Source organism: Thunnus albacares, chromosome 12 (genome assembly GCF_914725855.1).
Source record: "Thunnus albacares chromosome 12, fThuAlb1.1, whole genome shotgun sequence".
NCBI lineage: Eukaryota > Metazoa > Chordata > Actinopteri > Scombriformes > Scombridae > Thunnus > Thunnus albacares.
Genome location: NC_058117.1, coordinates 24,179,848 through 24,204,561, shown reverse-complemented (window position 1 = coordinate 24,204,561; position 24,714 = coordinate 24,179,848). Strand labels below are relative to the sequence as shown.

General features: G+C 39.1%; 1 protein-coding gene across 2 annotated transcripts in view; it reads left to right on the top strand.

Moving 5' to 3' along the window:
• The window catches only part of tep1 (telomerase-associated protein 1), a 30,524-nt gene extending 5,810 nt beyond the window's left edge, over positions 1–24,714 (top strand). Inside the window, exons 11-56 of one of the 2 annotated variants that reach the window (XM_044367555.1) lie at positions 169–247; positions 1,293–1,479; positions 2,005–2,284; positions 2,371–2,523; positions 2,620–2,691; positions 3,845–3,966; positions 4,221–4,286; positions 4,842–4,982; positions 5,124–5,415; positions 5,900–6,021; positions 6,273–6,386; positions 7,409–7,526; positions 7,690–7,878; positions 8,423–8,610; positions 8,709–8,850; positions 9,155–9,334; positions 9,510–9,602; positions 9,967–10,102; positions 10,278–10,437; positions 11,169–11,302; positions 11,397–11,485; positions 12,128–12,242; positions 12,382–12,408; positions 12,490–12,700; positions 12,876–12,996; positions 13,219–13,343; positions 13,436–13,535; positions 14,003–14,158; positions 14,478–14,690; positions 15,098–15,154; positions 15,444–15,579; positions 16,232–16,483; positions 16,705–16,859; positions 18,049–18,156; positions 18,898–19,002; positions 19,175–19,304; positions 19,422–19,507; positions 19,808–19,934; positions 20,893–21,023; positions 21,155–21,276; positions 22,264–22,407; positions 23,180–23,279; positions 23,528–23,639; positions 23,772–23,854; positions 24,235–24,339; positions 24,433–24,714. In XM_044367555.1, the coding sequence (XP_044223490.1) occupies positions 169–247; positions 1,293–1,479; positions 2,005–2,284; positions 2,371–2,523; positions 2,620–2,691; positions 3,845–3,966; positions 4,221–4,286; positions 4,842–4,982; positions 5,124–5,415; positions 5,900–6,021; positions 6,273–6,386; positions 7,409–7,526; positions 7,690–7,878; positions 8,423–8,610; positions 8,709–8,850; positions 9,155–9,334; positions 9,510–9,602; positions 9,967–10,102; positions 10,278–10,437; positions 11,169–11,302; positions 11,397–11,485; positions 12,128–12,242; positions 12,382–12,408; positions 12,490–12,700; positions 12,876–12,996; positions 13,219–13,343; positions 13,436–13,535; positions 14,003–14,158; positions 14,478–14,690; positions 15,098–15,154; positions 15,444–15,579; positions 16,232–16,483; positions 16,705–16,859; positions 18,049–18,156; positions 18,898–19,002; positions 19,175–19,304; positions 19,422–19,507; positions 19,808–19,934; positions 20,893–21,023; positions 21,155–21,276; positions 22,264–22,407; positions 23,180–23,279; positions 23,528–23,639; positions 23,772–23,854; positions 24,235–24,339; positions 24,433–24,552 (6,198 nt within the window). In that variant the 3' untranslated portion in view covers positions 24,553–24,714. The remainder of the gene's footprint in view (positions 1–168; positions 248–1,292; positions 1,480–2,004; positions 2,285–2,370; positions 2,524–2,619; positions 2,692–3,844; positions 3,967–4,220; positions 4,287–4,841; positions 4,983–5,123; positions 5,416–5,899; positions 6,022–6,272; positions 6,387–7,408; positions 7,527–7,689; positions 7,879–8,422; positions 8,611–8,708; positions 8,851–9,154; positions 9,335–9,509; positions 9,603–9,966; positions 10,103–10,277; positions 10,438–11,168; positions 11,303–11,396; positions 11,486–12,127; positions 12,243–12,381; positions 12,409–12,489; positions 12,701–12,875; positions 12,997–13,218; positions 13,344–13,435; positions 13,536–14,002; positions 14,159–14,477; positions 14,691–15,097; positions 15,155–15,443; positions 15,580–16,231; positions 16,484–16,704; positions 16,860–18,048; positions 18,157–18,897; positions 19,003–19,174; positions 19,305–19,421; positions 19,508–19,807; positions 19,935–20,892; positions 21,024–21,154; positions 21,277–22,263; positions 22,408–23,179; positions 23,280–23,527; positions 23,640–23,771; positions 23,855–24,234; positions 24,340–24,432) is intronic. The other variant, XM_044367556.1, reaches the window with a different exon arrangement.

The window sequence follows — 24,714 nt, the reverse complement described above, 5'->3', positions numbered from 1 at the left end:
ATACTTATTTTAAAATATATAGATAGTTCACAATGATGGTATGTTGTATTTTGTGCCTTTTTTTTTTTTTGTACGCCCGTTGGTTGTTATATCTGTTTTTGTATTTAAATTTCTAACAGCACAGTTCACTAAGTTATCTGTATATGTGTTTTTTTTATGTGTTTACAGAAAGCAGTTATTCAGAGCCGACAGTTTCCCTTCAGATTCCTCGCTGCCTACAAAGTCATCATGGAGCTCAACACTTCAGGTGAGATGCAAATCCATCAAGAGACACTAAACACTCATTGTTTGGTAAAAGAGAGAGAGTCCTGTTATGAATGCGTTTAAAAGAAGAATAAAAATGTAATTTATATTTTTCTTACTGTCAACAAATCCCATGAAAAGACCAGAACCAACAATGAATTTATATTATTAATTAGATGCCGTAGATCTCATCTGTTGTCCAAAAACTATTAAAATCAGCCGCACCGTTGCACTGGGTGTTTTGAGTAAATCCCACATACACTGTCCTCCTGCTGTAAGTCAAGTCAATTATAGCATCAAATCACAACAGAAGTGATCTCAGGGCACTTTCACACAGAGCAGGTCCAGACCGTAATCTTTAATTTACAGAAACCCAACAATTCCCCCATGAGCAGCACTTTGCAACAGCGGCAAGGAAAAACTCCCCTTTAATGGGAAGAAAACTCGAGCAGAACCGAGCTCTATGTGGGCGGCCATCTGCCTCGACCAGTTGGGTCGAGAGAGAAAGAAGGAGGGAGGAGAGAGAGAGACACAGAGAAGCACAGCAACAACAATAATAATAGAAATATGACTAATGATAATAGCGGTAGCAGTGGGTAAAAATGACTAACATAGTCCCCAACAATACACTATTTAACCTTGTTTGAGTGACGTTTGCTAAAAATGAGTGTCCAGCTGCTTTAGTAAATTACTAAGCTTTTTTTTTAGAAAAAAATTAAACTATATGTTTGTGAGACATTTTTGAAGAGTTACATCTTCTGTAGGAACTAATAAACTGGGTTGAGTGTTACAGACATGTAGGGAAGCAGAAAGTACCAGGAGATGGTCCAACGCATTGCTGATTTTTTTGATGAGATTTGTGGACAAAAACCAAAATGCAGAATAACCCCAGCCTTATTCTCTAATATCAGCAGTCATTTATACGATTGGCCAGTTTTCAATACTAAACCAAAACTCAATATTTGTCAAAATATGTCGACAAACTACCATATCAGCCTGCACAACGAAGAACACATACATTACCTCCTCTTTGCCTCTCTGTCCTCCAGCCGTTGCATCACAGCAAGCAGTCCCTGCCGAAATCCTAAAGGGCATCCTGAAGAAGATTCCCAAGAGCAAGCGCTTCAAACTTCAGAACTGGGATACAGTCAAGAGGAGGAGGATGAGGATGACACTCGGAGTGCCGTTTGTCTATCGATTATACAATATGAAGAAGGCCCAGCTCCTCAAGGCCAAGTATGAGAATGTCCCTCGAGTTTAAGCAGTTTTCTTTCTTTATAATTATTAAATGCTGTAATTGATGAAATGCATTACTGAATCCCAACGACTGATTTTCGAAACTTCAAACAATCTCTATCTGTTAAAAAAAGCTTTGTGATGCGTGGGAAAGGAAGTGGTTTATGTTTGAGGAGTGGCAGCAACAGCAACTAGTTAGTTTGCTTGAAGGTCACTACGGAAAAACAGGCAGAGACAAGAGTGCCACACAAAGAAATTAAAACTGAAAGATATGTTACTGAGCTGCAGAAATTGTTTGATTTATGTGACTATAGGGAAGTGCAAAAACATCCCAACCAACAGCTTCACACTAACAATGCTGCCAAAAAATACCTATTTCTTTTTTAAAAAATCTGCAATTATTAGGTTCAGATAAGATATTTGTTTGGTTATACCAGTTAAAAAGATAACAGACAAATTGTCATATGCATATATAAAAAAAGAAAATAAACATGCATGTGTGTTTCTTTGCGTCTGTGCATCCAGTCAGAAGCAGTACACTGTGGCTCTGTTGGACCGTTACCGCAAAGCTCTGGAGACGGCGGTTCAGATCTCCTGTCGTTACAACGTGCCCCCGCTGCCCGGACGAACTGTCATCCTGCTCTCCGATAACATGAGCGGCAATCAGACCTGGAGCCGGAAACAAGACTTCTGTCTCCCACCAAACCCCGAGCATGAGGACGATGAAGAGGAAGAAGAAGACCATGGGAGGAGAGGGAGGAAGAAGAAAAAGGACGACGAAGAGGACGACAAGCTCACTCCCTCTGTAAGGGCCTGTTCCAAAAACATTCGATAAGCTAACACAGGAAATGTTGTTTGTACTGATTTCTCTTCATTCTTACATCCTCTCAGATGATGGAGGTGGCAGTTTTACTCTCTCTGATGATTGGCAGCAGTGCTGAAGATGCTCAGCTCTGCTTAATGGGCTTTAATCACAGTGAAGAAGTCAAGCTGAAGTCTGACGTCCTTTTGGACAACGTCAGGAGTGTGATCAAACAAGCAAAGGTCAGAGACCAATAGCATGTTGCATATCATGTATATGAGCTGTATGATATGAAGAAATATGCTGTTTCATTCATTAGTGAATATTTTCTTTTACAGGCATGCAGAAAGGCGTCATGTGACGATAGAGACACCAGTTACCTCTCCACAGTATTCACCAAGAAAAACAAGGTTTGTTGATTTGTACAGTTGTAGCTCGTTTGTATATGTTTGGCTGATTTTTTTTCTTTAAATTTAGATTTGAAGGATCATTTAAGTTCTAAACATTAAGAATTAAAAATCCATTATTATGTCCCCATTTTGCACGAGACAATAAATACTTGACAGCCTCTATTGTTCCTTGAATAATAAATCAACTAAAAGGGAACACAAGAATCATTACATAGTTAAACGGTTAACCAAGACTTTAAGTGGTATAATTATATATGTCACACCCATGGACTGATTATTATGTCGCTCACGGTCATTTGGATCTTCTTCTGTGGTATTTTGCAGGCTAACCTGGCTGCTAAAGTTCTCTCATTGGTTGCAAACAAATCCTAAACTGTAGTATTTTGTTCTTACGCCAGTTGAAAAGAAGCAAAATCTTTCCTAAAGCTTCCTGCCACAGCTGATCCACAGTCCTCTCATGTCATACTAAATACTTACTGAACTTTTTTTCAAAATGCATCAAAACGAACCTCTAATGCAGATTTTCTTATTTTCTTAAAGCAGAGCTGGTCTGCTCTAAAATACATTTAAATCGCTGTACTCATTTCTCTGTAGGTTTACTGCAGCCTAAGTATGCAGTGAGCTGCTGTGTTAGAAAAAAAATAATATTAGATCTGACTTAGAGATGGAAAATATACCCCATTAAAGAAGCAGGAGCAGAAATAGTCACTTCAAACAAAGGCTCTGGATTTGGGGCCCCTTGAGCCCTTCAGTCCCTGGGCCTTCGGTCCCTGGGCCTTCGGTCCCTGGGCCCTTGGCTCTTGGGCTTCTGCTCGGTAGGCCCGTTCAGTAATCCATCCGTGGTCACACCAAGAAAAGCTTCTCCCATCAATTTACACCTGCCAACATGTGGGAAAGGAAAGTAATAACTGCTGTGATTTTAACACTTGTCTCACTTTCAGGCAACAACAGCAGTTTTTTTCTTATTAGCTGATCTTTTCTTTCTGTTTATTGAGGATTTACATTTGAGTTATTTGAATTATTTCTGTTACAAACACAAATTATTATCAGAACCAAAGACGCTGGTCTAAACCTTTTGTCTCTGTGGCCTTGTTTCAGGTGCTTCACATCAATATTGTTGTTATCGTTGACCTCATATATTTTGGTATCTCAGGTGGACAACATCATCATGCTGACCGACTACTGGATTAATGGTACCGTCGAGTGGGCCATCAACGCCTACAGGAACGAAATAAACAATAAAGCCCTCTTGGTTCAAATCTACTTGTCAGAGGGGTAATGCTTTATTTTTCTGCAGTATGTGCTGATCTCACAGACAGTATTGGGGAGCTAATTTTAATGACTGTGGTTGGTCGTCTCTTCTTTCCCACCAAATTCTTTTCAGCATAGATAATATATATGCAAAAAAAAGTACAGTAGACATTTTTATTGCTACAAACAAAATTTTAATGACATTTGGCTCTCACTTGGTCTCTACTTTCCTTTCTGTTGGTAACTCATCCTGAATGTATTTTTTTGACTTGTTGCAGAAACGCAGAATACACCCCTGACAGGAACTGTGTGAAGCTGAAGGGCTTCAGTGAACAAATGCTGAGGTAAAATATCTGGTTCCTCATTGTAATCCAAAAGCTGATTGTGTAAATTACCATATAACTTTAACCTCCTCTATATCAGCTCCTATTTTGGAACAAAAACTAAAATTAAAATGTCTGTAACTCCACAGTGACTATCTGCATAAGTGAAAACCAGAAGTGAAACCTCCCAAAGTTTCTTGTGAATGTGTCAGAAATGCTCGAGGTGATACAGAAACAGAGTAGAAGATCTTTTCAGTCTAAATAACTGCCTCCGGTTTTGTCTGTAAAGGTTGTAAACTAAATACCTGTCTCACAATTGTAGAAGATGGCACACAGTATGACAGTTCTAGTGGGTGTTTTTCAATGAAAAAGTCCAGGAAAATTCCCAAATAGGACATTTGGAGACTTCATATTTTTGTAAACATAAGGTCTTCCTGATTACAGCAAAACCACAAGACAGAGAGGCTTGTGTCCTGGTGGACTTAATGAGGTTAAACCCAAACCTTTGGCTTCCTCAAAATGGCATGCTAACAACAATTAGAACTTTTTTAATGTCTTGTTAAACCATGTGATCAGGTTTGTGGCAGAGCGAGGATCATCCAGGCTGCTGGACCATGTGGAGCATTTGGACAAACTGTACAACGTCCCACCACCAGAGGGAGCTAAAGACCCTCAGAGCACAAACAATGTCTCACTACCTGCCAGCCCAAAGTTAAGGTATGGTTTTTCTCATGATGGGAAAGAGAAAAAACAGAAAGTGCAGTTTCCAAATTGAAGTCTAAAGTTACAGTTGTCCCTTTTGGTAGTTTGTTTATGTTGAAGGTCCAGTTTAACAGTAACTCATTCCTCTGTCCTCAGGTGGCAAGGTGTGCGAGTGTTTATCTCCTCCACCTTCAGAGACATGCACGCTGAGCGTGACGTCTTGGTGCGGAGCGTCTTCCCTGAGCTGCGGCGCCGCGCTGCACAGCACTGCCTCCACCTGCAGGAGGTGGAGCTGCGTTGGGGTGTGACGGAGGAGGAGTCAGGGCGGACCACCGAGCTGTGTCTGTCGGAGGTGTGTCGCAGCCAGATGCTGGTAGGAATCCTGGGGGAGCGATACGGCCTGGTGCCCCCCAGACCCGTCCTCCCAGACCTGCCGCAGTACAGCTGGGTAAGACTTATCAATTAAAGAGAAATGAGTAGAGCTGTCTAAACAATATGCTCGATGCTACCTAACCTTCACATACTGTTCAGGTCAAATTTGACACATTTGTACATTTGAGAGCAACAATTATCTTTTAGACTTTTCCTAAAGTGACACAATATACAAAAAATGGTGCAGTTGATACACATTTTTATACTAAGAAAGATAGAGATCTGGCTTAATCTGACGTATTTTTTACAAAAATCATGATGTTGTTTTATTCTCCTGTTTTAGTAAATAACAAATAGTGTAAAAACCTAAAGAATATACTCTCTCCTCTCTGAAAGCTTTATTATTAGTAATTATTAAGTTATTGTTACTGATCAACAGGCCATGAAAAATCGAACTCCTTTTTAAGATGTGTGTGTGTTTTGGTAAAAAATACTTTAAAGTAAACGAGTATGATGTCATTACATTACTTGCATTACATGTTGTTGTCTCTCATGCGTAGCTGGCGTCGGCTCCGGCTGGTCTGTCCATCACTGAGATGGAGATCCGTCAGTTTCAGGCTCTTTATCCCGACACGGCGCACCAGCGAATGTTCTGCTACTTCAGAGATCCAAACATCGTCAAGTATGTAGCCCGTGGTTTTATTCACACGTCACAATTTCTATTAACTTTGTCTCTTTATACTCTTTAAGGTTGAATGAATTCATCTCTTTACTGTGAATAAAATAGGCACACCTTCAAATCCATTTGATTCATAGGATGTAGATGTGTTTGTGAAGTATTTGTGATTCCATAATGTTTGTTTCAAAATTGTATGACCACCAATTTAGTATAAATCCATTTAAGTAATTCTATGTTCTTCTGCGGTGTCTCAGATCAGTTCCTGTGGCTTGGAGATCCGACTTTGCCCCTGAATCAAAGGAGGCTGAGTCTAAAATGGCCTCTCTGAAGAGAGAGATCCAGGCCAGTGACGTCAAGGTCACTGAAAAGTGAGTCATATCAGTTACATCCCTAATGTGTGAAGCAACAGTTAACTTGAGCTATGGGACACTACTCATCTGAAGAGCTCTGTTTTAAATAATAATTTAATCAGTGGTTTTTAGCCATGTTAGCAGCATGTCTGCAGGGACTGAAGTGTTGGTCGGTCGGTCGCCATCACACCAGTGGTCCAGTTTGAAATATCTCAACAACTATTCGATGGATTGCTATGAAATTTTGCACATACCTTCATGGTCCCCAGAGGATGAATCCTAATGACTTTGGTGAACTGCAGAGTTTCCCTTTAGCGCCACCATGAGTTTGACATTTGTGGTTCAAGGCAAAGGAAGGCAAGTTTATTTATATAGCAGCTTTCAACAGCTGGGCAATTCAAAGTGATTTACATAAACGATAAAGGCATTAAAGAAAGAAACAATCCAGTATAAAAAGACACATATAATAATAATAAAACAGATTAAACAGGCAGAACAGTGTAAGATATGAATAAATAGTCCCAGATTAAGAAAGAAAAGTCTTAAGTCATGATTTAAAAGAACTGAGAGTTGGAGTACACCTCAGGTTTTCTGGGAGTTTGTTCCAGATACTGTATGTGGTGCATAAAAACTGAACACTACCTCTCTATGTTTAACTTTGACTCTGGGGACAATAAGCAAACCTGAATTTCCTCTAGCATCACCAGCGGGTCAATGTTTCATTTTGTGTAATACTTTGGTTTAGGATGAAATACCTGCACACAAAACTAACGATGTTCCCATCATCCTCAGCTGTACTTTGTGTTTAGTGTTAGCAGACGTTCGCTTGCTACCACACTGAAGCGAGATGGTGAACATGATGAACATTATACCTACAAAACATCAACATGTTGTGAGCATGTTATCACGTGATGCTACAGCCTTACAGAGCCGGAAGCATGACTGTAGACTCTTGGTTAATATTGACTGGTGAAGTAGCATATTTTTGAAATACTGACATTTAGCATTGTGAAGCTTACATGTCTGTATTTCTGTCGTAGTTACCCGTGTGAATGGGGAGGTGTCATAGACGGGAAGCCGTATCTGAAAAACCTGGAGGACTTTGGGAAGGCCGTGCTGGAAGACCTGTGGATGGCTGTTGTGAAGCAGTTTGTGGACGTTAGTTACTCTGATGAATCAGTCACTTTCATTTCCAAACATCTCATTAACCAAACTCAGCTTTGTGAAACCACTGAAATCACTAAATCGGCATCTGTCAACTACATTGCTAACATACAGTAGATTACAAACAAGCACCTCATTGTTGTTCTCTAACTGGCAGAAGGGTGACGAGGCTGAGGATGTGTCAGATGTGACAGAGCAGGAGGTGCATCAGGGGGCGCTGCAGAGGCAGTTCTTCGGCAGGGCGAAGCTGCTGTCCGGGGCCGTAGAGATGGTGGAGCAGGTCCAGGCCAAAGGAGGGATGATGGTGGTGGAGGGAGCAGCTGGAGAGGGCAAAACTGTCTTCATGGTAAATTACATCACGAATTGTAACCCATGTAATTCTGTTAATTACATGTACCTAAAGCATACGAGTAGGTGAACAGAATAACAGAAACACTTCATGAACAAAGGAAGTTACTCTGAGTAATGATAATCAGATGAACTAGTGTCTTTGTGATGCATTTGAGGTTTATGTTTATGCAGAAAGTCCAGATACTATGATGACATTTGAACACGGGTGAATTAGATTTCAATTGTGTGGTAAATAAAAAGAACCCATGTCAGGAGGGTTTATGTTTTTCTTAGTTCTACTAAAGTGCTCAATATTTATTTATTGTTATCTGTTTTGTTCTTTCATTTTTCCTGCTTCAAGTTTAAATGAGCTTCCAGAGGAAGAATGTTGTGTTTTACTGAAACTAAACTTTTCAATAAATCTACATTTTTAGCTGCACTTTAAAACAAACTTTTCAAAAGATTAAATTACATGAAAATCTTGGATGGATAAAAATCCTGCCCACATAATTTGTGTACACGGGAAACACTGCTACCCATATTTACCTCCCTCCACACAGGCTGCTCTCGCAGACGCCCTCAGGACCGGCATCAAGTCCAAGAGAAACCTCGTCTGTGATGTCATCTCCTACTCTACAGCTGCCAGCCAATCGGCACGCTCTGTGGAGAACCTCCTGCGATGTCTCGTTCAGTGGTTGAGGAAGATGAAAGATGCTGAGGAGGAATCATCTTTCCCCCTCTCTTACAAGTAAGTGGCTTTTGAATTGTCCTCAAGGCTCATCAGATTGTCTTTGCACTTAAAATAGCTTCAACTTATATTTGATCTCATATTTTCTGTGATCTCAGAGATTTGCTGTCAGAATTTCACTCCAGTTTGAGTGACATAAAGAAGAACAGACCTCTGGTGCTGCTAGTTGACGGGGTTGATCTTGTACGAGACGGCAGGGGTCAGCTCAACTCTGATTGGATCCCGCAACAACTTCCACAGGTCAGTAAACAATTTGGATAAGTCCTTCTTTTCAGTGCACACTGATTAAACCTGATTACCAATAAATGCTTTTATATTATTGTCCGTGTAAGGTATTTCACATGTTTATAATATCAGAGTAGAGACACTCAAGCTAGTAAAATGGAAAGATGTGAAATTTAATGGTTTGGATGTAGGATGAATGTGTGTTTTTATGAGATTAGTAGTAGATTAGTCACGTTTGAAGCATCTCATTGACATTTATCGTGTGTATACACTGGTTGATTTGTTAATATGTGTGTGCCAAATCATTTTTTCTTGTAAGGGTGTGTGTTTGGTTGTGAGCGCCACATCCAATTCAGCACTGTTACAAACCCTGGCCAAGAAGAGAGGGACGCTCCTGTTTGCACTGGGACAACTTGCGATGCCCGACCGGAGAGAGATCGTTCAGAAAGGCCTGGACGCCTTCGGGAAGAAACTCAGTGACTCTGCGTTCAACAACCAGGTTCTTCTTATATATTCTGCACGGTGTTTATGTTTCCTGCTGATACCTGAAATTCACATCTTGCTTCTGTGAATGATGCTGCCAACAATTCATCCTGGATTTATCAACGTTTTCTCACGTTGTCTTCATTTTATTTTTAATCACTTTCTCTAATGCTCTGTGTGTGCTCGTCCAGCTCCAGACACTGACAATGAAGAAGGGAGCAGTGAGTCCTCTCTACCTGCATCTGGCCTGTGAAGACCTGAGGAACTTTGCCTCCTTTGATAAGGTCAGATGTTACTTTTTCTAGACATTTAAAAGATTGTAGTGTGATTTTTTTTTTTTGTATCCATGCTCTCACATGGATACTTAAAACAAAAACCTCTTAAAATATGCAACTCAAGTCAGTAGTGGAGTGTAACTGTATATACCAATAAACCAATAAAATAGATTTAAAATAAAATAAAAACTAGATAAAACAGATACAAGACAATGACAAATAAAATAGATAAGAGGGAATAAAACATTTTACAATAAAATAAACAGTTTAATAAAATAAATAATGGCCATGAAACATTCTAATCAAAACCAAAGAGGTAGGTTTTAATTTTATGTTTAAAAAATATCAAACTCTTTCTGTCTTTGTGTCTCAGCTGAAGGAGAGCCTCCACAGCCTGCCCCAGTCTCTGAACCAGTTGGTCCAGTACAGCCTGGACAGACTGTGCTCGCTGCACAGAGGCATGCTGGGACTCCGCTGGGCTCTGGCAGCACTCACTGTCAGCACCACCGGTAAGATGAGTTTTTCACTTTTAGCATTATTTTTATTAAAGTTTGGAGTGCTGGTGCGATACAGTGTAATCTATACTGATTTAAAGTCTAATCCATCAATCAATCAATCAATCAAATGCTGCTGTGAGTGAAAAAAACTCTGCTTGCTTCAACATTTTCTCTTCTCGATCTCCAGGCCTGCGGGAGAGAGACTTATACTCTGTACTGAACACGTGCAATGACCTGTTCTCACGGGACGGACAGGTCACATGGCAGGAAGTGTTGCACCTGTCCAGAAAGCCCAAAGGACGCATTCCCATGGCAACCTTTACCCGTATAGTGCAGAGCTTACAGAGGTAAGACTCTCGTTACGACTTACAGCCTTATAAATCCAGGAGGTAGCGATGTTGGGAGGAAGTGGGGACAAACGGTCTCTTCCTAATTGACTTTGGCTGCCTGTGAAAATTAATCTCACAGGCAGCCAAGACTTTTCTGTAGTTTTTTAGATTTCTTAGATAATTCACGGAACATGTATATATGTTTATTATCTTTAGTCTCCTGTAATTTTCCTTTTTATTGCAGGATTTTTATTTTGTCGTAAACTCAGATTTATATAAAATCATTCACCACCCTTTTTCCTGATTTTTCTTCTTTTTTTTTTTTTTTTTTAATTTTTTTGAGAGTTTATGCTCTTAATGCCACCACCTCTGAGTTACATAAGACAAACCACAGGGGTTGATACTGATTGTGTTCAAGATTTTGGTGGCATAGTTCAGGAGGATAAATCTGTTCAGAATATACTGAGTAAAATTATCAACAACAATCCTAGAGGTAATTTACCCAGAGATATCAAACTTTTTTGGCAGTATTTTTTTATTTAAAGAGTTAAATACACAAAGAAAAAGTTCCCCCTGTTCTCTCTAATTTATTCCTCCTCTAAAGAAGCCCCCTTTTCTACCCAGAATACTTTGAGGCAAAGTGTAACACTGGCACATGTTAATACCTAACTCACCCTCCTAGAAGTCAAGATGCCAAATATGAATTAACAAAAAACTAAATTTTTAGATATGTTGATCCTTATCTGCAGCCTGATTGGTTCATCTCGTTGCCACGACACCGACGACCTGCTGACTCTAAACAATCCGGAGGTGAGACGAGCCTTTGAAGACTTTCTCCTCCCAGCAGAAAGTGACAGAACCAGAGCTCACCTGGTGTTGGCAGGTACTGTACACACACGGTTTGTGTTTAAATACACAAAGTTTACGTCACTCTGTACTTCAGTGGCTCATTTGATAATCTCTCTCTGCTTCCACAGCTCATCTGTGGGTGCTGGCTGACGCTCAGGGCAAAGATACCTTTCTTCACTCTGAGGCCGACTCAGTTATGCACCTTCCCTCCAACTTGGTTAGTAATCTTCCACCCTTTACTTAAATGATACACAACATAAACAAAAGTGCTTTGGCACCAATTAACAAACTATATTATACATTTCTAGCAATACAACAAACAACCATTAAATATGTATTCACTACACTGGTTTCAGAACATCTTGCTGAAGGACTGTAGTTGAAAATCAGCCAACAGCACGTTTACGGAAATGTTGATTAATGTGTATCGTTAGTTTATATTCAATTCAATTAACCCCCATCAATCAGTATTTGAGAAAACTGAGAAGGAGCCAGAAATCAAGCACACTGTCAGTCACTTTTACTCACTTCATTTAACTTCAGTGTTTCAGGAGGCCTTGATTAATAATTAAACTACAATGTTTCGGTCGTTAGATTGGTTCCTTCTCTTTTTACACTTTTTGGTCCTACACAGCTGACATTAAGACATTTTTAAAAATATTTACTGTAATATTTTTTACAGTGCACGAAACAAAAATTCTTATTAAGCTCTTGATTGTGTCTGAAGAATGTTAAGCAGCAAACAAAATTCTCATTCAGAGAGAATTTTTATACACCTTGGTCAGACAAACAGAAACAGAAAACTGGTTATTGATGATATTTTTTTAACTCCTGATTGCGTCTGTTTGGCTTCGGTTAGATTCAAAGCGACCAGTTGGAGGTGCTGCGTTCACTGCTCTCCAGCTACTACTTCTTGTATGCTAATGTGCGCCACGGCCTGCTGCACCACCTCCTGGAGACCTACAGCTTGTACGGTGAGTTATCAGGATATGCATGATGACACCATGTGAGAAACGTGATAACACGGCTTTCATCTGTGTCTCTTGATAAATGATGCTTAAATGGTTTTGTGGTTTATTGTTTATATCCTGTGAAATGTTGTTTTCCCTGCAGATAAGAAGCACAAATCTTCACCGTCGTGTAAGTGTTTAAAAACACCTTCAAATTCCTCACAAATGTGTTTTATTCCTTCCCGACACGAGTTTCTGTTTGTCCTCTCAGCTGGCTGCCAGGATAGTCTGCAGGACTGCCGGAGCTTCCTGCGACGTCACGCCCCCCTGCTCTCCTCCTGGCCGGCGCTTTTCATCCAGCAGGCCCTCAACGAGCCTCCGGAGACATCCGCTCACACCTGGGCACGAGGCCTGGTGGGAAAGGGAGGAGTCCGAGTAGTTGAGTGGCTAAACAACGACAATCAGATTACTCAAGAGACCAGGTAGGCAGGCTGACTGCGAGGTGGTTTTCAGTGTTTCCTAAATACATCAGAGAACTTCATCCCTCTAATCTATCAGCTTCTTTTTGTTTCATTCATATGTGATCCTTGTAGGTTTAGTGTTAGATTCAGTATTGATATTTAGGAATGATGTTGATGGTCTCGTGTTTCATGGCAGTGAGCTGGTGTCAACCTTCCTTTCTGAACCGACCTGTTTGGTTGTGAGCTTGGACGGAGAGCTGATGGTGGTTGGTACTGCACAGGGAACGCTGCATTTCATCAACACTCAGACGGGACAGGTATGAACACACTTCAACGCCGCACATCTTCCAGGATTCGAGGTGTTGTTCTGACACGCAACGAATAGAAGATAACTGGTTTTGTCTCCTTTGTGTTTTCATCACGTCATGTCATTTTATTACGTAGATTCAGAGAAAAATTATTTTTCTGTGTTTCACTTTCTGAGAAGAAGAAGAAGCTTTATAAGTGTCTGATAACATCCTTTTTCTGGGTGTGAACAGGAAGTGAAGTCGCTGATGAGCAGCTGTGACGGCATCTCCAGCTGTGTCTTCCTGAAGGATGGACGTCTTGCTACCACCTCCTTTGATGGACGAATAGAGATTTGGGACATCGGGAACGGATGCAGGTGAGACGAAAACACCTCGGATTGTACAAATCCCACGATCCTGTTGGATTCACCACATACATCACAAGCTAATGTCCTTCTTCTCTTTGCAGGACTGTTCTAATTAATGGCCACACTAATGTGATAACAGGAAGTGATATCACTGCAGACAGGAAGCACCTCGCAACTGTGTCCCTGGACTTCATGCTGAAAGTTAGTCTCGACCAAATCATTAAACTTTTAACTGTTGAGTTTACAATAAAGCTGTCACACCGTTATGTAAGTGTAAGAAGGATAAAGGATGATAACATCTTGAGGGTTAAAGCGATCAATACTTAAATGAATACTAAATTGATTTTATTGACCCTTGAGCTGCTACGATTAGTCGGTTAGTGGATTAGCTGATCTACAGAAAATTAATCGACAACTGTTTTGATAACCAAATAATTGTTTTAGTCATTTTTTAAAGAGAAAATGCCTTTTTGTGTCATACATGATGGTAAAGTGAATATCTTTGGATTTTCGACCGTTGATTTGACAAAACAAGACATTTAAAGACATCTAAGAAATTATAACAGGCTTTTTTCACTATTTTCTGACAATTTATTGACAAAACAATGAACCAGTAATGAAAATAATTGTTAGTTGCAGCCTTCATTGACCCTAATGTTTGTCTTCAGGTGTGGTCCTCCACTAAAGGTCATGAAGTAGCTGCTCTACCAAGCATCAGCCCTTTGAACTGTGTAAGCTTTGACCCCGAGGGTCGGCTGCTGGCTGCTGGCTGCTGGAACGGGAATGTGATTGTGTGGAACTGGCTCCAGAATAAAACTCGAACGGTGAGTTACGATGAGGAGAGACGAGAGGAAATAATCACTGGTATCAGGAGCTCAAGTCACTGCCATGTTTATTTTAATGCTCACATTCACAAAGTAATAACTTTAAAGATAAAGATTAGATTATATTTGGTTATATTTGTTTGTGAACAGAACTTCTGTATGAGTATATTTCGGTGTTTTCTTATTTTTGCCATTATTTAACCCCTACATACTGTTCCAGTCAAATTTGACCCATTTTTACATTCCAATATTATGGGAGCAATCACAGACGACATGATAATGATTTTGTTTTTTTTGTTGTTTTTTTATAATTCCTCAGTCCCTGTCCGGTCACCAGCGCTCCGTCCGCAGTCTCTCCTTCTCTCCCTCCTCCTCCATGCTCTGCTCTGGCTCTGTGTGTGGAGAGGTCAGGGTGTGGTCAATACCCACCTCCACCTGCGTCGGATGCTTCCAGGCTCACTGCGGAGCCACAGAGGCCCTGACCTTCCTGGATGAAGGGAACATGTTGCTGAGCGCCGGCTCCGATCACATGGTGAGGAGTCCGAAAAAATTCATCTTAAATTGTTGATGTTTCTTCACTCTTTAACCGGAGACAAAATGTGATTTGTTGTGGACCAAAAAGTTGCAGCTTCAGCTAAATGATTTTACACATTTTGTAAGACAGGAATCTACAGAAAAACAGAAACCTAAATTCAGACTCTTCCTCATTTTGAAAGGAATATCCTCTTTTTTTCTCGGTGTTTTCTGGCTTTCCTGTTCCATTTAAAATGTCACAAAATAGTGAAAAATTCCCAAAGTGACATCTTCAAATCGCTTGTTTTGTCTGACCAGTAGTCAAGTAGTCAAACAAATCCAATTTACAATCATATAAAACAGAGAAAAGAAGCAAATCACACTCATACTTGTTTTAAAATGTTTTCTTGTCTTCCTGTTCAACAGCTCCAGCTCTGGTCGGGGGGACTCGGGCGTTCAGTCGCTGCATTAAAAAGTGATGAAGTAAGTTCATCTTCAAATTCAGGTCACCTAACTCATCTTCATCTGTTTCAATTTTCTTTTATGACATAGTCTGAGTACATGAACAGTTAGGGGGGAAGAAAAGATAGCTGCCATTTAGGGAAAAGTTTGATGTCTACTGTTAAAATATAACACATAGTCATACCTTAAAAGATGGTCATGATTAGTGTATCTTAACATACTCAAGGATGATTTTAAGATATTATTCCCCAAATGGATGTGAACCTTTGCTCTCCAAATATCAAATATCCCGTCTCCTTTGTTTTTGTAGTGCGAGCAGGAGCCTCCTCAGAAGAAAATGAAGTCCGTAACCTCGGAGCCTGCTGCGCTGTGCGTGGCTGTGAACGGAGACTATGTGGCTGTTGGATACCATGTTGAAGGCATAAAACTCTTCAGTCTCACGTCAGGTGTGTTTATGTGCCAAATAATATATTTATGAATGGAATCAGTGGAAGACACCAATGTGACAGACATCCTAATGTATGCTGGAAATACTGAAACAACATACAGCTTAATCATTTTACTGTTTACAAGTGTTTTTGTCTGTATACTGTAGCTACAGCAGCTCTGCTACATAAACACTTCTAAAGGATCAACACTGACAAAACTTTACTTGATCTAAGAAACACTGTTTTTGAGTTTTTGTTGCTTTCCTCATTTCTTTTTTTATTACATCTATTCTTTACTGTTATATTTTGTCTGTATTTTATGTCTTTCTACTAGCCATTTATTGTATAGTACTTTTGTGAAGTCTCTTCTAGAAAGGTTCTTTATAAATCAACTTTATTTACTTAGTCAAAGAAGAAATTATAGTTTGTCAAAATTTAATTTTACTGGGTTTTCACACAAAAAATAAACAAGTATGTAAAAGAGATGAAATAACTAAGCAATACTGTAGAATATTGCTGAAAATAATATGCACTAATAAAGACATGAAACATGTAAATGCATCAATAACAACAGTATATATTGCCATAAATGATGCAAGCAGTATGTACTTATTATGAGTTTGAAGTAACCTCCTCTGTTTCCTTTATTATTTATGTATTTTGGTTGTAGGTGAGGAGATTTGGGCGTCTAAGTTAGTCGACGTGAGCGTACTGTGCCTGCAGTGGCTCGTTGTGGACGCAGAGCAGACGGCTCCTGAGCTGCTGGTGTCTGCAGGAGGAGACGCACGTCTGCGGGTCTGGAAGAGGAAAGAAGGAGAGGAGGGAATGCTGGGAGGCCTGACAGAGTTTGGGATGTTTGGGGCGCAGTCGGGCGTCATCCTGACACTCGCACAAAACTCCACTTACCTGGCTACAGCTTCAGGTGAGTCTTGCTGATGGTAACGTAAAAAAACTCAGGAGTGTTTCACAAAAAATGTTCTTAAACGTCAGAGAAATACATTTTATAATGGTTTCCAAGGCGACATACTATATTTCTCAGGAAGAAGGTGCTTTCCCTCCTCACCTTGGTTATTTCTAATAAAATGTCACACTTTCTACTAATAACTTTCATTATTTGACCCTCTGTGTTTCCTTTTGAATTAGATGGCTGCACCATTGCCCTGTGGTTGTTGAGCGAGTTGGCCCTTGACCCTTGTACTGAGCCCAAGGGCCCGTTGCTGAGGGGCCACAGCGGAGGGGTCACCTGTCTGGCTTTCAGCCCTGATGGCGGAGAGCTATTGTCTGGTGGAAAAGATCAGGTAAGTGAGTGTGTGCGTGTTGTAACAAAACTATCATTTTCTCTTTGACTTGAAAGTGCTACACTTGATATAAGCGACTCAGACTGCTGAAGCTTCATATTATCTTCAGATAAACTTTTAAATACTGTGGATTTTGTCCACCATCACTTAAATTGTAAGCATGTTTAGAGAAGATCTTCTAATGGTCAGTTTGAACAGGACGAATGTTTACAGCGAACAAAACCTGTTTCAATGTTCATTTAGGCATTTTAAAAATGTGAACCCGTCCTTTTTGCCACTGCTTTAATTTTTTAATTACTGCTTCAATTTGTCCACTACAGTCCAAGTAGTGTTCAAAACAGGAGCTTAAAGAAATGTAGAAGTAAACCTTGTTATTATTCAAATTTGGCAAAGAAGGAGAGCAGTTGAATTGCTGCCCCTCAAAACCTACAATCAGTCTGATGTGGTATTGAACTAGAGTTACACCTATGTGATTAAGTTGGTGAGTTGTTTGTTAATTTGTTAGTCTGTAAAATGTCAAAATTTGTTTAAAAAAAATTAAATGTCTGTCTCAGTTTGCTTAGAGCCCAAAGTGACATCTTCATATTGCTTGTTTGTCTGATCAACAGTCCAAACATTAAACAATTTACAATATAAAGCAGTTAAAGACCCGAATCAGAAGCAAAAATGTCCAAAAACAAACTGTATAATGAGACCTGTCGTCTAGAGAGCTGCTGCTGCTGCCTGGAATATTCTCCCTACAGATAGAAGACAAAAACTTTGAGGAAGCTAATGTGGATCCAAATAAAGAATAAATCACACTCATACTTAAGAAACTGGAGTTTGCTTGATAGATGACTTAAACCATTAACTGATTATCAAAATTGTTGGTAATTCATTTTCTGTAGATCAACTAATCAATTAGATAAACAAAAATAAGTAAATTTCTCCAGTTCCACTAAAATACCAGAAAAATGGATACACCTGTAAATGTAGACTCCAGTGACTCCTGACATTTGTCTCATTTAATAACACTGAATACAAGAAACTGAAGGTTAAATTATATTTTCTTAACTTAAAATGTGTCTTTAACATTGTGAATTCAAAAGGGGAACATACAGTCGTGTAACACTGTTGAATGTGTAGCTTTTCATACAGCACAAAGACCACAACTCTGTTTCAGACTTGACCCTGGATCTGTTGTTTTCAGGCTCTGATGGTTTGGGACGTGAGTTCGTCTCCTGCTGTTCTTTCTAAGTCGCTGCCTCACTCTCACAGAGACTGGATCACCGGCTGCGTTTGGACTCCAGACTGTGTGGTGAGTCGTCATGTTGCACCCTGCAGCAACCTGAGTTACAGAGTTATTACTATAAACCAGTTAGATTTCAGGATTTTTCATTTGAGAGCTGTCTGTATGTTTTGTTTATTTCTTTTAATTCATATAACTCTGTTTAGGATTGTATCTGAGGCCATCTTTCCCAGTGGTAATTGAGGTCTAATACACTTATTTGAATACTCATCAGGTTTAAGAGGACTCATGCAAATATACAGTTTGTTCTGTGTTACATGGAGGCTGGAGACACACGATAAACAACAGGCAGCTTTATTTATGGTTGACTGAAAGTCAGTTGTTGTTGCCTGTGTTAGACTGCCACCTATATGTGTTTGTGAAGAACAAATCTGTCATGGTTGAACAGGCTAAATGTGGAATTAATAGTGTTGGAATTCACGTATTAGAATTTAATTTCTGGCAGGTTAATTGGACTTAATTTCACTAGCATGCATTGTTCAAATGTCATGCTGTAACCATGGTTTCAATGATGTAACAAGGTTATATTTATTGAGATTTACAGAAGCCTTGTAATTATTTTATCTACAGTAGAGTTGTGACAAATTAAGTAAAAGTTTTGATGTAAACTAAAAGTCAACACCTCAGCTTTCATCAGGGGCCCAAATATTTTAGCTTGAGGGCCAGATTTGGCCCACGGACCACTATTTGCCTACTCAGTGGTATCTCTCCAAAGACTTGTCTTCACTAGCCTTTGTCTTTCTTTTCAAGGTGAGCTCCTCAAATGATGGGAGGCTTTGTTTATGGGACCTGCAGGCAGGCCAATGTCTCCGAGAAATCCCCTGGAAGAGTCCTCTCACCTCCGTCTGCTGTCTGGTGAGAAACTTACACATCTGTCCATCAGAGAAACAACAATTTATGTTGTTTTCTTCTTTCCTGAAAACTTTTATGTAGTTAATTGTTTTATCGGAGGAAGCAGCTCTGAGTTATTTTCTTTCCTGTACTTCTGTGTTGACTAGTTTAGTTTGTTTGGTGTTTGTGTGTGCAGGGACGGTATGTGATCGCTGGCTGTGCAGAGGGGGCGCTACATGTCTGGAACTGGGAAACAAGCATAGAAATCAGCCACATTGCTGCCCACAAGCAACGCATACACCACTGCTCTCTCCTCCCTAATACAGGTAAGGTTGCATTCATACATTTGTCTTTCTTCCTTATATTGATGAATGTGAGTCACCAAGCCTTATTTTTAATGTTAATATTTCCTTTTTCTTTTTATTATTGCTTTGTTTTATAAGACAAGAACAAAGAAGTCAACCCTGAAGAAATGACTGTTTTCACTGCGTCTGATGATGGCACAGTGAAGCTCTGGAAACCTTTACAGGTCTGTCGGCTAAAATGAAATGAGAAAATAGTTTTATGGGTTTTTAACAATGTATAAAAATATTTTTGTCATATTATTTTACATTATTTCTGTCATACTTGTGCATTTTTTCTTTATTCTTGCAGTTGTTTACAATTTAGTTTTATTTGCACATTTTCTCTGTTTTTTTCACAGATTTTGTCTTATAAAAGTCTTTTTTTTCTGCATGAAAGCTTCTTGACCATGATAAAATAGTGGACACTGTCTCTTTTTTCCCCCTGTTTTAGTCTTATCATTCACATCCTGTATCTCCGTGTACAGGTGGAGCACTTCGGCACCTTCCAGGGTCACAGCGGTGCGATTCATGGAGTCGTTGACAAGGAAGGATCCCAGGAATTCCTCACTATTTCTGAAGACTGCTCATTGCGATGCTGGACACTGACAACAGGTAAAACTGTATATTCTGCCTCTACTAAATACCACTGACGAACAAATTGGTTCATAATGGTAACGCGATCGGTGTCCGTTCATGAAATGCGTTGCTCCAAAACAATACTGTGCAGTTTATAAAGCTTAATTTCAAAATAAGACCATAATTAGTGGTAGGACTGCATGCTTATCGCTGAAATGATAATTAAAATATTAAGTTAAGTATCAACATCATGATTATCACAACTACTCGTCCATTTTTAGGGACACAAGAGTTTAATCACACTTTTATATTTTAAATTGACCAATTTCCTCAGTGTCTCCTTTTTTTTTAAATAAGGACCGATCCGTCAAAGTTCATTCATTTTTTAATGCCCTCACTCAATAAACAAGTCACAGTTGTCCAGGTCATCCAACCGCCCTCTTCTGTATCTGTTACATCTATTAGATGCTGGTTAGTGAAGGAGATGATACCTGGTTATTTTCCAATTATTTTGATAATTGAATAATCATTTTAGTAATTTTTAACAAAACAATGTAACAAAAATTAAAAAACATCCTTAAAAAAAAGAACACCAAACATTTATTGGTTCCAGCCTCTCAAACGTGATTATTAAATGATTTTCTTTGTCATACATGATAGTAAACTGAATATCTTTGGATTTTGGACCGTTGGTCGGACAAAACAAAACATATGAAGACATCTCCTTTGACTCTTGAGAGTTATACCGGACATTTTTCACTATTTTCTGACATTTTATAGACAAAACGATTCATCGATTAATCAAGAAAATAATTGGCAGAGTAATCGATAATGAAAATAATTATTAGTTGGTGTCGCAGTTACTTTTATGTTCACGTTATGGCATCGGTGTAATCACGATTACGCTATGATTAACTGTGCAGCACTAACATATGGTGTCTGACCTTTTTGTACTTAAAAAAGTTGACCTGTGTGTTCTGTGTTTTCTGTGCAGAGAGTCTTCCCAGCCTGAGAGGCAACGTCACAGCTCTGTGCTTCTCTCAGACGGATGATTTACTTCTTGCTTGTTATGAATCTGGTTTACTGGAGTTATGGCAGCACAACACAGTGGTTGGCCACAAGCAGGTGAAGAAATACACTAGAAACGGGATGCATAACAAACATATATGTTTGTGTAACCATGCAGGGTGTTTGTGTGTGTGTGTGTGTGTGTGTGTGTGTGTGTGTGTATGTATGTGTGTGTGTGTGTGTTTCAGGCGTCAGACAGCACCGTCACAGCGATCTGCTCGATGCCTGATGGCAAGTTTGCTGTCAGCTACATGAAACTTTGTGTTGATGTGTGGAAGCTGGTGTGGAATCATCAACGTAGCACCGCAAGGTACACAACGAAAAACAATCACACAATTAAGCTACCAAATAGGACCTTCACTGTCCTCCATTTTTATTATTTTTATGTATTTAAAGACACCCTGTAGAGTTTCTAACCTCTATTAGTGCTATGGAGCAGTTTTTTTTATGATTTTTTGTTTGCCTCTTGCACAGATGACATGATACTGAGTCCTGCTAATGGTTTCACACTATTACTATGATTTACCTTTAGCTGTAATGTGGCAAAAAAACAGCAACAAAGGCAGTAAGACTGCAAACTCGTAAACAGGTTTCAGATTTTAAAATACCTTTTTCAAATCGGTTTTGCAAGTGTTTTATGAAGAAGGGAATGCATTGAGCCAGTTCGTTAGGATACAAGGATACACGTGTTTGAGTAACACTCAATGTAAACATAACTTCTATTTGTTTACAAGGGCCCCTTTAACCTTTATTTAGCTAGAGAAGTTACAAACAAATTCTTGTTCATAATGAAAGAAACAAGACAAGAATGCAACAGAAAAAAGGAAACATTAAATAGACTTTTATTGATTTATTGACCTCCCAAAGACTCTGGTATAATCATATATTTCAATCTTTAGCATTCTGGGAAATATAAACTGTTTTCAGAGGTAGGTCTCGGGTACTGTTAAGACACGCTATATTCCCCTTCCTGCTTTTCATAAGAGACCTCTGACTGTGTAAAAGTAAATTGACATGTCTGTATAAGGTCGGCATTCAGTTGGATTTTATAGAACCTGAATCTTTTTTAATCACTTATTGAATCTACTTTGGTTTTGCTTTACACAGTTTGAAGGGCAGGAAACTGTGAACTATGTTGAGTTTCAGAACATTTAAAGTGGAGTGAAGGAAAACTGGGGGATTTTAAAGTCCTGTTTCATGTGAGAGTTAAAAAATGGAGTCATAAAATACTACAATGTGTAATGAATTTGATTCTACACACTAAAATTGCTCTGTTCTGTGTTTGTACTGCTCTCAGCCTGGTGAAGATAACCACGTACGCAGTGACAGAACCAGCGGTCCGCCTCACATACTGCACCGCCCTGATCGGCGTGTGCGAATCTGGAACAATATTTAACGTCGCCTGCAATGAGGACAACAAGTGGGAAAGCACAATCAATGAGTAATACTACATATGTACCAATTTTCTGCAGAGTTGTTTTAGCGAACCAATATCCAAGTTGATTTACACTTATTATTAAGAAGAAGTGAGATTTCTCTAAAATTCACAACCTGACACAGTTTTAATCAGATTGTTTTAGTTTTGATTTTTCCCTTTTTTGAATTGAAACAGAGGAATTAAGACCAAGTAGATCCGAGTCCTGGTGTTGTTTTGTTAGCCTTTTAGCTATTTCAAATCCAGATCATCAAAAATCTCCTGCACACCTGTGTAGTCTTTGTGACAGGTGCGTTGGTGGAGTAGCCACGTACTAAAAACAGGAAGAGACACCTGCACACTGTCTGCCTTCACTTACTCAATAAAGATACTTTAATATATATGTTTTGGTCAACGACCTTCTATAGGTATTCAGGTACTCCAAATCCAACATGGCTGCTGATATTTGTCACTTTTGATCATTTCCTGTTTAAATTAGTCGTAACTGACCGCTCTAGTCAGCTGAAACTGATACATATTGGTTGTTTAATTTAGCAGAACTTTTTAGGAGTATCGTTGTTCTCCGTGCTGAATATGTACAGAACCGCAGCTTGTGAATACAGATTTTTTTTAAAAATTTGATATTTAACTTTCCATTCATGCCACTTCTCTTTCTGCCATTCAGACCAGCTTTGTTCTAAATATTTTGTTTGTTTTTGCTTATACACTGACAGCTTTTGGTTTTTAATCTTCAGAATCTTAGTTTTAAAAGAGACTTGTGTATTTGTCTTTATTGAAGTTGGCAATATCGAGTACGAGTTCTGGGGATGATCCGTAACGATGAGAAAAGCATGTGGCTGGTGGGCGAGGAGGAAGGAGAAGTTAACATCGGCTTCATGGTCAGTTTCACCCAACCAGCAGCTCATTTCCTTAATATCATCATTGCATTGTGATAGCAGGCTTGTATTTGATATATTAAGATAAAGTTCTATTAAGTACAGTTTTACAGTGAAGCAAAAAATCCAGTTTACTTCTCTTCATAACTTTTCATCTCAATCACATATGGGATCAAAGCTCAAGTAAAGCACACCACAGATTTTCTTCTCAGTAAATGTTCATGGGTGACACTGTCTTCTCTTCCTTTCAGTTTGCTATGGGCCCCCAAAATAATATCAATTCAGCTTTCAGCTCAATTACCTTACGGATCGACGAGAAGGAGAAGCAGGGAAGCCTGATAACAGCTGCAACTATTGACAAAGGTACAAATAAACAAATATTACTGTGTTCATCACAGTTACTACTTTTACTTCAGCCATATTTACTAAAACTACTCTATATACTTGTTTTATTGTTTATTATGTTGTTCTCTAATGTTTGATTTGTTGTTTTAGATTTTGTGGTGTGCGGAGACGTGAAGGGCAACATGTGGTTCAACCAGCCTCCAGAACTTTCCTCATGGAGCAGCAGAAAACCTGTAAGCGACTCTTGACACTGATGTGAAACGGAACAATCAGTTCCGTTTCACATCAGTGTTTCTAAAATCAGAAACATAACATGAAATATACTGTATATATGTAGTTACCATAATTAAATTATGTAAATTACAAAAATAAATCTCATCTTACACTATGATTGATTATGATTGACTGATGGATTTATCATTTCAGCACCACTTTCAACTGACAAGCTCAGTTTAAATTTTAGGTAACTACAATAAAAAACAGCAGCTGTGTTCTTGGGCAAGGAAATAAAAAAATACATACTTTTTTAAAAAAATCTGACATAATTTGCAGTTTCTCTGAGCAGGACTGTTTGCGGTGTTTTGTAATAATTACGTTGATGTTTTATCCTCAGGCCCACAGTGACAGGATCAGTGTGCTGAGAGTCATCAACAACACCATCATCTCCGGCTCCTACGACAGGACAGTGAAGATGTGGGACAGGAACACTAAGAAACAGGTACATCAGAGTCTTTATGCCACACAGGAAAATTATTTAAATTATTTTAATCTATATTTCTCACTTCCTATTTTGTACTCTCTTCTCCTCCAGCTGGGTATGTTTGTGTGTGGAGGTCCTGTGCTGGTTTTGGAGGTGAACCCGGAAAAACCCTCTGAACTAGTTTGCGGTGACGGACAGGGAAAGCTGTATTTTCTCTCCTGGAAGGAATAATCCTCTAGTTATTAATTCAGGGTGTAGGTAACATACATAATCACTACATTAACTAAAAATTGTCAGGTGTTTGTGTGTTTGTTTCAATGATTGTGTATATATATATATTCATAGTATATACTGATGATGAGTGTATATACTATATTCATAGTAAGGATGTAC